This window comes from Hyperoodon ampullatus, assembly GCF_949752795.1.
Source record: "Hyperoodon ampullatus genome assembly, chromosome: 4".
NCBI lineage: Eukaryota > Metazoa > Chordata > Mammalia > Artiodactyla > Ziphiidae > Hyperoodon > Hyperoodon ampullatus.
The window spans coordinates 146,284,580-146,299,403 of record NC_136917.1 but is presented as its reverse complement, the minus strand read 5'-3'; the positions used below and the strand labels follow the sequence as shown (position 1 = coordinate 146,299,403).

The following is a 14,824-nucleotide window of genomic DNA, read 5'->3' as shown; positions in this document are numbered from 1 at the left end:
TAGATTTCCTTGAGGTATGGTTGCCACAAACTTTGAATTTGTAAAAAAATGCAATATCTGGGAAGTTCAATAGAACGAGGTATGTCTGTACTACACACCTCAAAGAGATCACCTCTTGGTTGCAAATCGCAGAAATAGCAACCTTTGAGTGTTGGATTAAAGGAGATGAGAAAAGAATAAGGATTGCTTCTTCGAAGTATTATAAATGTTGGGGTAGAATAGCTTCTCTAATTCAAAGTTCAATTACATGGTTTTTATGATCTTTATTATTAAAAAGTAACACTGAATGGGCCATTTAAAATTGTACTATTTGTCTCCATTCCAACAGCGCCAAGATTCTGCACAACATAAAATGGGATGTGCTTGGTAATATCAATGGGTTTTTTATTCATTCTTTTTGTATGTGTGTCTGATTTTTAGAAAATGAATTGGAGCAGTTTTCCAGATAATTTAAAGCCATCCCTTTACTTTACGCCCAAATACAATAAAACAAATCCTCTGGGATAAAGACCCCTATTCCTCTTAATGTCTGTAACTTGTCAGGCAGATACAGATGGGGCTTATTGAACTAGAACCTATCTCTTCTGTATGTGAAAGGCGTCTGACCATATTGTTGCTCAGTCACGCTTGGAATTGTTAATAAGAATATAAATTCATTCGTTTGAAAACTCTGTGGTTCCTGGGTAGAACCCACTAAAAGGAAGTGAATAGTTTGTATTTTCTGTTTCTTGTGGTAAGCTTAACTCGGAAAAGGCAGTTGGTTGTTCAGTAGAAACAAAAATATACAAGAATACAAATCATAATCTTGATGTAGAGCATGTTTCAACCATTTCAAATATTTTATTATGATAAAATACTTTTACTTAGCAAAGTATTACAAATTTCAATTAAAAAGAGGTAATGTTTTAATTAGTGAAAAATTCAAAAGGAATCATATTCTAAACTTTAGAATATAAATTTAAAGCATAAACTTTGAGACTCTACACATAGTTATATATTTTGAGTACTACCTATATTATAAACTGTACAGATGGACAATAATAAGGAAAATAAAGCAAGTTACTATATTTTATAGGGCTACCTTACATAAAATAATGCTATCATAAACATGAAATCCTAAAAAACGTAATCAAGCTTAAACTTTCTACCAAAAATAAACAGATATACTGTCTAGATTTGTGGGGCTGGAATTCAGAAGGTATTCTTCTATACATACTTTGCTAAGGCCCCTATTTTATTTGCCACTAAAATGTCAGAGTTTTATAGTAGCCGAAAAAGAAAGCTCATCATGAATAAGAATGGATTTTGAAAAGTAAAAGTGTCAGGCTTGAGGTTCTAAGAAGTTCTTTATTACCTGGCCCAGAAGGGGGGAAGGTTGGGAGATCGGTGAAGGATGACGATCTTAGTCGCTTCTGGGACAAGGTTGATGCTAAAAGCAGATTGCAAACTGGAGTCAATAAGGAAGTATGTTTTGTTTTTCTTTTGATTTGAATTATTGCTGTTTTGGAAAATTTTCTTTATCACCAGATTAGAAAAATCTTTATATTTTTATCGATTAAAAATAAAGAGTGCCTCTGGTGAGAATTATTCAGTAAATATTTACATGATCATCGTGTGTTAGACACTCTATCAGGCATGAAGATGACCTCAAGGAACTCTCAGTGGAGGAGACAGACATATACATAAATAGCTGTATGACGCAGCAGAGGGCAGTGTGATCTATCATAAAAGGGGTCACCAGAGAGCTTTGAGTGTAGGAGAGAGGCAAACTAAGTTAATGGTTTATTCAAAACACAGCATATGATAAAGTTCTTAGAATAAAGTGGTTTTTTAAAAGCAGACATCTGTTTATTTAAGTAGATGTTTACTTAGGAGGAAATAGCAGTTTCTCCTAATTGTAAAGCTAATATATGCTTAATGCAGAAACTTTGTGAACACAGCAAAATACAAAGGTCGGAGTGGGGGGGTGGAGCGGGCTGGGGGGTGGTGGACAGGGGAACCAAATCACTTGTAATCCCATTACCTAAGATAACCATTGCCAACACTGCGGTTTATGTCCTTTCAGTCTTTTTTCCAATGTTGATTAATTGAATTTTTAAATAATAACTCACTATGCAATTCATTTATAGACTGCTATTTTCATACAACAATATATTATAAACACTATCAATGGGTAGATTTTTAAACATTACCTGTTTGAAAAGTCCCTTAGTAGTATCACACTCCGAGTAAACATAACAGTGAACACTCAACAGTCAAGGCTATACCTACCTCCTTGGGACTGAGAATCTGTAGTATGCAAAGTAAAAGATGAAGACCGGACACGCTTTCTTGAAGAATCATTACATTCTGTAAGAAATTCAATGTGAAGGGTAAAACTGATTGCAATAACAAATTAGCCTCAATCCATGATATGAGAGGAGAAACAGAATTTCCTTTTCTCTAGATATATCATCGTTTGACAATGTGTTAATTCCTGAAGCACAGTATTAGATATTGGGGTTAATAACTTGGTGATTATAAACCAATAGGCATATCATCCTACTATGAAACAATTAGAAACAAGTGGCTTTGGCAAGAAGTTGTGTACAAATTCTGAGATTGTATAGAGAATGCTTTTGGAAGGTTGAAGTACAAGCAGTGGAGAATCATGGGATTTTAGCATTTTTAATATCAGTGTTCTCAAAGACCTACATGTCATCTTTCAAAACAAGAGCCAGTCTACTTGCATGCTTAAAAACAAGAAAAACCATTCGATTTTACATTGCCTGTGCCACATGCCAAAATGCTTGTGCCTACTTATCTCTTTGTATAAAGATTGCTTTTGAAATACAGGATACAAATCATTACCATGTTCTGCTGCTTCATACAGGGTGTCTTCTGCAGGTCTCTGGAAGGAAACAAAGCTACCAGTGAGAGCTGAGTGTTTGCTGTTTTCAAATCAGACTTTCACCCTGTCACTTTATAAGAGAATTCTCAGAAGCCAGGTCTATTCAGCTAGGCTAGGAAAAGCTGCTCACCTTTACTCACTAGGAGTTGAGTTTGTCTTTAGTTAGTTTTGTGGGTAGTAGGGTAAATTACCTCCATAAGTAAGAATGAATAACAAGAAAATGCTAGTTAAGCTAAAGTGAAAATGCTACTAATGCTATCGTTTGTCTTTCAAAGCAAGTGATTTTAGTATGATGCTGAAAAAGCAACTAGAGTCCTTAAGATTTCTTTTGAATCATATGCTACAGTTTAGAACTTATTTTATATCCAGTTTCAAGCTAGGTCAGTGGTGGGGAACGCATGATGAGCCTTAGCCCTCCTAATCTCTTTCAGCCTCTCCCCTTTCCCAGTCACTCCAAAAAAAAACCCCAGATAATTTGGTAAAAATGGCATGTTATCCATAGTTTCAAGATAAGGCCTCTGGCTTCCCATTTCAACCAAATTGCTGTCAGTAAATCCATATGATGTAAATATTCTGGAGTTACTACTCCTCTAAGTGAAGAACAGAGGTAAATTTATGCAGCAGTGATATCATTTAGTATGGCTAGCTTCTCGAAATACAATCTTGTCAAAGTAAAAATCAAAGAGGGACTTCCCTGGTGGTGCAGTGGTTAAGAATCCGCCTGCCAATGCAGGGGACACGGGTTCAGTCCCTGCTCCGGGAAGATCCCACATGCTGCGGAGCAACTAAGCCCGTGCACCGTAACTACTGAGCCTGTGCTCTAGACCCTGTGAGCCACAACTACTGAGCCTACGTGCTGCAACTACTGAAACCCGTGTGCCTAGAGCCGGTGCTCCTCAACAAGAGAAGCCACCGCAATGAGAAGCCCACGCACTGCAACGAAGAGTAGGCCCTGCTCACCGCAACTAGAGAAAGCCCACGCACAGCAAAGAAGACCCAACACAGCCCAAATAAATAAATACCTCAAAAAAAAATCAGACAGAGAAAAGTAACTTGATCTTACCTTAAAAGTTTGTTTTCTCTTTTCAAAAACAAATATTGGTTGAGCAATGACAGATTTTTCTGTAAAAGTAAAAGAACATGAAAGAAATCGAACAATACTCTGACATTTCTAACACCAACTACAAATATTTGAAGATTTTCTTGGTTTTGTATTTTTCCCTGCCTTTGGGTAAAATCCAAACTGTTTTACATGAATGCTGTAAATCACGTATTTACAAATGATTTTAACAATTAATTAGAGAAATAAATATTTGGGGAAACGATAATAATATGTTTCCATAAATAGAGAAATCATCCCATTAAAAGAACAACCCTTAAGTGTTTAAGGAAAACAAAGTACAATTACCTGCGTTTGGAAACTCATCGTGACATAGTGATTAACATCCTTACTTTTAGAATAAAACATTTCAAAGGATGAAAAATCTCATCTGAGGGCTTCCCTGGTGACGCAGTGGTTGGGAGTCCGCCTGCCGATACAGGGGACACGGGTTCGTGCCCCGGCCCGGGAAGATCCCACATGCCGCAGAGCGGCTAGGCCCGTGAGCCATGGCCGCTGAGCCTGCGCGTCTGGAGCCTGTGCTCCACAACGGGAGAGGCCACCACAGTGAGAGGCCCGCGTACGGCCAAAAAAAAAAAAAAAATCTCATCTGAGAGTAATACTTCTACTTGGTTTGGATCTCAAAATATAAATGGTACAGATGTACTTAAATAATCCAGGAATAATTCATATTTCCTTGACTAGTCATATACTAAGTCATGTTTTCAATATTTAGACTAAGAATCAGTCTTAAACAGTATTGTAAAGTAGGTAGTTTGTCTTCAGCCCTGCCAACCTTATTAATCTTTTATATTTTCCTATCTTAGGTAAGGATAGAAAGGAACTCATTCACTCTAGGGTATAAATGAGTGATAACAGCATTAAATATCAGCACTCTAGAATTCTTAGGGAAGATTATATGGTTGTTAAAAGCTTGGAGAGGCTCTGGAGTTAGGGAGGCATGTGTTCAAATATAAGTTCCACCGCTAATTGGCAGTATACTTTTGGAAACAATATGTCTGTACCTTAAGTTTCTTCATCCGAAAAAAAAAATGAAGACTATAACAGTACTTACTTTACAGAATTTATGTGAAAATTATATGGATTTTTAGATATAATTACTTAGATTTTAATAAGACCAAAAAAAAAAGCCTGAAAGGATATTAAATATGTGGCGTGACACCAATCCCTATTCCAAAACTCATAGCTGACATTGCTAATCTATGACAACACTTTCTTGATGAGCCCCAATGTTACCTCAGAACTTTTATCATTATAGTCTTCTAGCAGCCATTACCGATGTATCATGCCGGCATAGAAGCTGAGGTAATTTGCCATCACTCGCTGAATAACTAAAAGTCTAGCTGAAGAATTTCAAGGAACTACCAGATAATTACATCTTTTATATGCCAGAAAGGGGTTTTCCAGTTACCCACAATCTTATCCCATAATATCGTGTCAAAACTCTGCCAGACCACCCTTTGCCAAGCTCCTGAGGCCCTGTGAACTTGGGTACCTTCTTTTGGTCCAGCAAGATAGGCTTCATTTTTTTTATGCAAGTGCTTACTGTGCTGTCTGCCCTTGGAGCCAAGTGAACCACAGCAGAAAATGCTCAACAACATATTGGCATTGCCATCCTTATTAAACTGTAGCTCAATTCTTTGTTCTTTCTTAGAACAAGCTCCTTTTTCAGCAATTACATTAAATTTAAGAAATGAGATCTCTAGTGACATTGAAAGGACATAGTCTTTGTGAATGTGCAGTGGAATACTTATGAAGTGGAATAATAAATGTGCCTCTTCTAAATTGGACTTAGGATAGTTGTCCTTAAAATAGTATGACTAGGGGCTTCCCTGGTAGCGCAGTGGTTGGGAGTCCGCCTGCCGATGCAGGGGACGCGGGTTCATGCCCAGGTCGGGGAGGATCCCACATGCCGCGGAGCGGCTGGGCCTGTGAGCCATGGCCGCTGAGCCTGAGCGTCCGGAGCCTGTGCTCCACAACGGGAGAAGCCGCAGCAGTGAGAGGTCCATGTACCGCAGGAAAAAAAAAAAAAAAATAGTATGACTTGACCTAACCGTAGACAAATAGCATGTTGACTTTTCCTCTATCAAAACATAGAGCTAAAAACAGGCAAAAGTGATCTTCAATGGCAGCATTAAGTAGGAAATCATAAAGGGTTACTTGTAGCTTGGAGGGCATGTGGCAAAGTAGGGAGGCCATTTTTTTTCATCAATTCAACAAATATTTATTGAGTATTTTTCTGTGCCAGCCACTGTGCTAGGATCTAGGAATACATTGTCTGACTGAAGGTATATTAGTCTCAGTGCAGCCACCTCCTTTCCCTGACACTGCCCAGCTCATTAGCTGGAAAACAGATGACCTCCTTACCTCCTCTTCCATCTAGATTCTCCCTTTCTCAAACCAGTCCTTTGGCTCCAAAGACAAAGTCAGAAGTAAACATTTGTCAAGCCATTGGGTTCATAGCAGTTTTCTAACCTGACCCAGTAGGAAAACTTGAAAGTAAGATCACGGTCCTTAAAATGATATATTTTAAAATGTATCCTTTCTTCTTTCTAATATATTTGTTGATCAATCCACTTATTCAACAAATATGTATTGAGGGGTGACTGTATACAAGTCACTTTGCAAGGTAAGAGAGAGAGGACAGTGGTATAAGATGAGGCTGAAGATGAAGTTGGATTATCTAAGATAATCTTCCCATCTCAAGATCCTTAACTTAACCACACCTACTGGGTTTCTTTTGCCACATAAGGTACATACTTACAAGTTCTGAGCATTAGGATACAGACACCTTTAGGGAGCTGTTATACTGCCTACCACGCATACAGAATATTGAGGTTCTGTCTGAGAACCCTCTACTCAGTTCACAGAATGCTGGCAGCCAGGTTTATTTCCTCCAGGCAGGAAATTATAAGATTTTTCTCTGGAGAGTCTGACCAACCCGAAAGAAAAGAACAAAAGATATTGGCAAACAAATTTCTCAGTGAATGGTCAAACCAGATGATGAGTCCCCAGCACAAGTGCACATAGCTGCCAATGAGCTTTTTAGTGAGTTCCCCTTTCTTAAATATAAGCAGGCAATCAAGGGTCACCAGACATACAATTCAGTGATTGAATGAGTTAACAGAAGGAAAGTAAACTGGAGGGAAAAGACTCTGCAGAGAGTTTAATATATATTTTCTAAAATTATATACAAGTAATTTATTTTCATACATATATATTTTATAATTATATATCTAATATGTATATAATTAATATCCTCACATATATGAAACATCCATGAAGCAAAAGCAGAATACTATTTTTTAAAAAGAGCAACACAGAATAAGCTCTTAGAAATTTAGACTTTAAAATATGGTAGTAGAATCAATGTTGACTTAAAAACATCAATAGAAGATTTAGAAAATAAAATTGAGTAAATAGTCCATATAGCAGAGCAGAAGAACAGAAATGAAAAATGTGAGAAGAGATAAGAAAACTCAGATGAGCAGTCCAAGAGTCACTTCAATGCCTGACTAATAGAAGCTATAGAGAAAAAGAATACAGGAAAAAGAGGGCTTGAAATTATCAACAAATAGATCATTAAAATTCCGCAAATCAAAAGACATATGTTTCCAGTTTGAAAGAGCCAATCCAATACTCAGAACAATACATGAAAATAGAACCGTACCAATGCACATCATGAAATCTTAGAACACCACTAAGAAAAGGTCCTATTGGCATGGAGAAGGGGGTAAAAAAAAAAGTCACATATGAAGGGTCAGGTATCGGAATGGCTTTAGGTTTCACAACAACAATCCTGTAAATTAGAAATCAAAGGATCAATGCTTTTAACACTCTGAAAGGAAATGATTTCCAGTCTAGAATTATGTGCTAATATAATGTACCAATTAAGTGTAAAGACATGATAAAAACATTTCCAACTGTAAGCTCTCAAAGTATGTATCCCACATGCACCCATTCTCAGGATGCTTCTAAAGGAAGTGCTCCACCAAAAGAGCTAGTAAACTAAGTAGCCAAGAAATAGGGACACCGACTCAAAAGAGGTGAAGGCAACCTCCAGGATGATGGTGAGAGGATAGCCCAGAGCGATAGCAGTACATCAATTGCAGAGAATCACCAGTCCACAATGGGGGAGGTCCCTGAGGAGACTCCAGGAAAGACGTCTCCAAAAGGATGGAACTAAAAACAGTTGAATATCTCAAGTAACTGAATATTTTCAAAGCACATTTAGATAATTGGAAGAGACTTTGGGGGTTGACTGGTAACTAGTACATAGAGAACTAAGAAAACAAAACAAAACAAAAATATGACACAATTATTAAATCCAGAGAAAACAAAAAGTTGGGCAGGAAAACAAACCTAATCAAAATATATTACATAATCATGACGATGTGAATACTGAATATTGATCTAATCAGACTTCTGATGCAGTGATTTTGGGAAGATGGGGGCATGGAAAGCATTCATGTGTATGGTGGTAGTGGGTTGAAGGGGTCAGAAAAATCTGTGAAAGGGACCTAAATTCTTCCATAGTTGCAAACCAGTAGCACCTAAACATAAATATAAAGAAGTAGCCCTAAATGCCTGGTATTTGGTTATATGGAGGTTAATACAAAAGAAACAGCTGTGAGTTGGATGCTGTTACCTCTGGGGACCAAGAAAAAAGAAAGCAGAGGAAGGGGCCAGGAGGAGTTTGCTACTTTTTTCCAGACAAGTCTTGTAGGACCATTTGATCCGTTAAACCACATGAATATACATAACTTTGAAAAAATAAAAACCAAATTTGAAAATAATTTCTTTTCTACCATAGTGTCAGACACTCATGATCAAAGGACAATTCTCACGCTCCTGGCCAACAACAGACTTCTTACTGAATTATACTGCTTAACAAGTACCCAGTATCTTATTTCTTTGGCCTACCTGTTCTTTGCATAGAGATATATGGAAATAGATGTGTGAGCAAGATGGATTCACTGAATTCAGAGTGCAATAACACGCTTCTGAATAACTAAAGATCTGCTCCTTATAATGCCGCCTAATCTACTGAAAGGCATTTTATGTTCTTATCCTTCACCTTCATTCAAAATACTCCTTCACATCTCCAGGCAAGAATTCAGCTAGAACATTATGCATAAGGTAAGAGCTTTGTTCTTCAGGATTCTAAGGTAATGTAAAGGTCAGTGTTAACAGTAAATATACACTTCTTTTCTCCCTATTCTAATATGTACCATAATTTTCCCCCCAAATTTTGGGTGAGTTGTAAGGTCTTGTTCCTACCTTTTTGTTTTCAATATATTTTATTGGCACTCAGTCTCTGACAAACCTGTTTCATGTAGGAAAGTAACTGGAGGATTTTCAGTCATCTCAGAGGAGGAGGTTTAAGAGTATCTACTGAGCCAAAAGCAGATCCAGAAGAGGAGGAAGAGACTGAGAATGGAGTCCCAATGGGCATGGGGGCAGGAAGCTCTAGGGGTCCCAAGTTTCTGCTACATGGCTTCTCCCACCAAGAGTCTGGCAGACTGCTTCATCCTGCTTGGTAGTTTAGGGTGATTAAGGTGAAAACTGAGTTCTCCACACTGGATAGAACCAGGCTACTCCAACCAGGGCCACAAAGGTTGTGGAAACACTCTTGGCAGGAAAGATGGTGGCAACAACCCCCCTGCAGAGGAGTGGACACTGCTAAATGGGTCGCCTCTAATTGCTACCAGGACTGGAATTATCCACTTGGACTGCAGCCCTGGCGTGCCCTGCATTTTCCTCTCCCTTTCTTCCTGGATTTTTCCATGTGTCTCCGCCACATCCTCCTTTCTCATTTCTTCTCATGCTCCAAAACCGTCCTCTTCACCTCTTTCACTCGTGTCTGGCTCTCTGACTGGTCAAAGCATGGATTTTGGAGCTCTGAAGTTAGATAATCCTAGAGCTGTGCTTTTAAAAAAATGACTGCAAGGCTTAGCTTTCTCATCTCTCTCGATATATATTTTAAAAGGGTTGTTATGAGGATTGAAGGAATGTGTGCATGTAAGAGCACCTGGTACAGCTTCTTCAAACCTTTTTGGAACAAGGCAGAATATCTATCTCTCCATCGATCCATCCTCCATATATACATAGATATATATATCCATATATATACATTTACATATACATGCCTAAACACATGGCAATATGTCAGAGCACAGGTTGCACAGAAGACACTCAATAAAAGTTAGCTTCCCTTCCCTCCTCCCCTCCAGTCCTATGTCATTGCCATCACCTAGCTACCCTGTTAGCTCTGGGGAAAATTCTTAATTGTTCCTCAAAGGTCTTTCTTTTTCCTTTCACTCATTACCTTATTCTTACCCCTGGTTTTCTTCTCACTTTTCCTTGTTTTACTCCTCTCTTTCTTTTTCTTTTTTAATATCAGGAAGTTTCTGAATTCAGGCCCATGGCCCATTGATAGTTTTAGAGATCCTTGCCCCTCAAAGTGTGGTCCAGACAGACTAGCAGCATTGACCAGGGACTTCTTAGAAATACAGACTCTCAGGCCTCACCCCAGACCTACTGCAGCAGAATCTGCATTTTACAAGATCCCCAGGTGGTCTGTATACGTGTTTGAGGACTGGTCCTCTAGAGCACCTCCAGGTGTCTGCCCACTGAGACCAAATCTAGGAAGATGGCAGTGGAGACCCTTGGAGTTAATGACTAAACCTCCAGACGTTCTGAGTAACCTGACAGTTAACGAGAAAATAATTACAACTCAAACCGCACACTATGATTATTGTGATTCAGTGTAAGGTGAAGTCAAGGGCTACTCTGAAGACCTAAAACGAAATGCCTGTAGTTAGGATATTGAAATTTCGATACTGATATTGAAATCAGTCATTCGGATATTCTGCTTAAAACAATGATTTCCTCTCTGATGCAAGGAGTCTTCTGTTTTAATAATATGTCTGATATCTGAGTAATGGAAAATTTTTTAGAAAATATCTTTGCTTGGGATTATTAAATGTCAGTTAAAATGTTTATTTCTGCAAAGCAAAAATTTAGCCTGAAAGCATAAACTACATCTAAAGCATTTGTCATAGTTCAAAGATTTTTCAACAGGAATTTAAAACATCTAAAGTCTCAACTATAAAAAATGACATCTTCTGTAGAAAAAAAGATAAATCATAGCAGGAGACCCAGGAAGAGGGGATGTAGAGGGTCTGAATCACAATCTTGATTTTTTTAAAAAAAGCCCTCAAATCTATGTTAAAATATTTTAAGATAGTTTTAAGAAATGACAAATTGTTGCCCCAGAAGAAAAGTGAATCTGTGCCAATTCATGAAGGAACTATAGGCATAAGACATTCTGTACTCATTTCTAGCCATCTATGGAGGAACTCTGTAAAAATGCAAAAGGAATGAACTAAACAACAAATTACCCACCAAAATATTAAAAAAACTATGTCTTTACAGAAGGAGGTGGTAGGGCCACAGAGCTATTATTAACTATGATGAGACACTCTTGATTCTACTTTATCAGATGTTTTGTACTGACTGACTTGAAGGTAAAATAACCAGGACCGCAGAGTGAAACAGGCAGTTTACATAGGAAATTGCCAGGCTGAACTCACAAAGCACCAGCTCAACTTGAGACACAAGATAAATGGACCCTGCTGGAACAATTCCAGCCTTGTCGTCCCTGCTGATGTTATAACCAATTGTGTACTATGAATACAAGTGTGTTGTAATACATACATTATAGGAAGTAAAAGGAGAAAACACTTTTCAACCCAATTCTGAATTTTTTGAACTGCTGTAAATTTTTGTTGGAAATGGAATTATAAACTGCCTGCTCTAAGAAATCTAGAATTTCTTCGTTTTGATTCAATGTGAGCACACACTTGAGAAAAAAAAGAATCAATATTAGAATAAAACGAAGGAAGCTATCCGTTTTCTCATAAATACCATGCAGATAAAGAAATTACTCATTTTCAGAATGGGACATTCTGAATAGGACATTGGAGAAGAAGATGAGAAAAGTATCTTGCAACCCATTGAATACAGCCGTTACCACTGAGAACTTTGTCTAATGCATCCGATTTTCTGAATTCATCTGCTTCTTATGATGCTAGTCTTCAAGAGATCCATTCATTGTAAGTTCCAAAGACTTTAGACTCTTTTCTCAACTGGTTTGTATATTGGTCCCAATCTAGACACAGATCAATTTCAGAAAACCAAGACATAAAAATAATTAAAGTATCTGATGTGAGCCAGAACTAGAGGTTGTGTCACACACAGACCTTGCTACCCTTCTGGAGGTCGGACCAAGCCCCTGAAAACTCTGTGTTTAATGCGTTCTCACCCCAACCTCAACACCAAACCATGCTGCTTAGTTTATAATCCAGTCATATGTGGTAGTGGGCTATGGCCAGTGACTTGGTTTCGTTTGCATTTTAGAATCTGGAGATTTGTGGCAATTCAATTGAAGAAAAATTCTTCTCATTTCTTAAAGTCATGTACTTCATTAATGTCATTAGGGAACTTCACAGATTTAAAAAAACAGAAAACTTTCATTAAGTCATTTGATACAGAACATCTGGCAAAATCACTCTGCAGATTAAAATACAGTGATGAAGGAAGAAACTGGCTTTATATTTTTGAGAGTGTTCCGTAATGTATCCCAAAAGACATGGTCGTCATGTGCAGTGTGCTTTATATTTGGGGATGATCAGTGAGTTGAACGGTTTCATGAAGACCCTCTTGTTTTCCAAGAGACCATTTTCAACAGCCAACACAGCATACTCCATTAAATTTTACTATTGTTTTCAGTGTCAAAACATGACTCTTTGAATTATTTCTTTTTCTTTCTTCTTAAAACAGTACCATATGACAGGCTTATGCATGTCATGACTAGTCTTTAACCTTTTGCCTTTTGAAATGTTTAACTTTATATGACCTAAAAGTTAGACCTTGCTGATCTCCCATGATGCTTCTTTTATGCACATGTGTAATGTGAAAATGTATATTTGTGTCACACTTCATCTATTATAAAACATGTTTAAATATATTAATCTTTGGTGACTAAGTAAATGACTACCACGAGCCAGAATGCAGGGTTTTATAAACCTAAACTTTGGCAAAAACGAGACTGGATTCAAATTCCGTCTCTTCAATTCACTAACTTTGTGAGCTAGGGCAGATCACTTGATCCCTCTGAGGCCACGTTTACTCATCTGTAAAATGGGAATAGTAAGACATACTTCACAAAGTTGTAAGGATTTAGCGAGGTAATGTAGATAAAATGCTAAGCACAGTACCTGGCATATGAGAAATGCTCGGTAAACCGCAGCTCTTACTACATGATACAGTCCTCAAGAGGTAAGTTATTAAACCCTTGGATCATGAGACAACGAAGCCTCCAGACTTACAAGATGTGTGCAAGGTCGCGCAGCTCGCACTTAGAGATCTGGGAGTAAAACACATGAGAGCTAACTCTGAATCTCATGTTTTTTCCTCTAAGAAAGGCTCCCTCTTGGCTTAGTTAAATGCCTATTTTACAGCTTCTTTTCTTATGAAGCTGTGATGTACCTGAGCTGTGATAGCCCTTCTGCTTTTGTGGTCTGTACAAGCCTAGTTGAGATGTCATCCCAGACTGTGTCAGTGTTCCTGCACTTTTGTTTTGCCATCTGTAAACATGCGAGATGCTTCACTTATTCTTACCATTTTCTGTTTGTATTTTGACTTTAAAAGGTTTGTTTGAGAATGTTGGCAGGCAAATGGCGTGGTGAGCCTAGCAGTTTAAAACCTCTATGTCAATATTTATTTTCAGCCACTGGCAAAAATGACTCAGAAGAATGTATTACTTTTGACAGAGCATACCCATTTCTCCAAAATTTGAAGGTGTTATTTTATCTATAAGTATTATAGATATTTATAGTTTATAGAATGTAAACTATTGTATGCTTTTGTGATGAGGTTACCTGTAATCTTTAATTACTTGAATATGTTTGTCAGCAGCAAATGTGGGCCCTCTGGATTGATAACACCGGAAAGAGCTGTTTGCTCTTTCTCGAGACCATTCCGTCGTTTATGCCCATGGGGTAGTAAAGATGCAGAACGTGTCTTGTGATGTGCCTGGTCCACTCGGTACCATTTGGAAATACATATTTCATTTGACAGCATTTATAAATCACATATTTTCCCCTCAGAATAACTTGCAGTGTGAAAATGCTTCCATATGTTAGAAGTGGGTCTCTCCATTTTGCTGAGGGAGGAGGGGATGGAAGTATAGTCTAGGCTTCATGGCGTGTTGAAGATAAGTATTGTACAGGTTTAAAATGGTATCTGATAATTTTAAGTAATTCCCTAGCGTTTTCTGCACTGCTAAAATTAAAGAGGTGATTTTGACACAAAGTATCATATTAGTAATAATTAAATCACTCTTCACAAAGACTATTAGATATGGCTGAAATGCTGCTTCATATATTGAATCCAGATCAATTTAAGCTCTTCCTCTTCAGTAAAGAAGTACACTATTTTTAAATTCCCTCGTGGATTCCAAGGCCGGATAGAGAAGCTTGATTGCAACTTCTTGCAATTCCCAAACTCTCTTCCTTAAACTCACTCCTCTTTGCCCTGAGCCTTTGAGCAAGCAGGAGAAAAGGCTCCTTGTTTTCCCGTTTCACAGGAATAAATGGATGTTATTCCACTGAGAACAAGACCTCACCTCGGAGGCCTAGGCAGGAAGAAAGCAGGGCTGCCACCCAAGGCCCTCACAAGCCCGGAAGGCCTGGACCCCGTTCTACTCTTGGGAACTCGCGGAAGCCCCCGGAGGTCAACATTCATCCTCA

The 14,824-nt window shown here is 38.1% G+C and overlaps 1 protein-coding gene across 6 annotated transcripts in view; it reads right to left on the bottom strand.

Annotated features, from left to right (window-relative positions):
* Positions 1-14,824, bottom strand: part of RANBP3L (RAN binding protein 3 like) — a gene marked incomplete at both ends in the record, with an annotated part of 47,615 nt that overhangs the window by 20,283 nt on the left and 12,508 nt on the right. For 3 of the 6 annotated variants that reach the window (XM_079702028.1, XM_079702030.1, XM_079702032.1), the window contains 3 exons: positions 2,272-2,349; positions 2,851-2,890; positions 3,954-4,012. In XM_079702028.1, the coding sequence (XP_079558154.1) occupies positions 2,272-2,349; positions 2,851-2,890; positions 3,954-4,012 (177 nt within the window). Of the gene's footprint in view, positions 1-1,354; positions 1,430-2,271; positions 2,350-2,850; positions 2,891-3,953; positions 4,013-14,824 lie in introns of all 6 variants that reach the window. The other 3 variants (XM_079702027.1, XM_079702029.1, XM_079702031.1) reach the window with 3 other exon arrangements.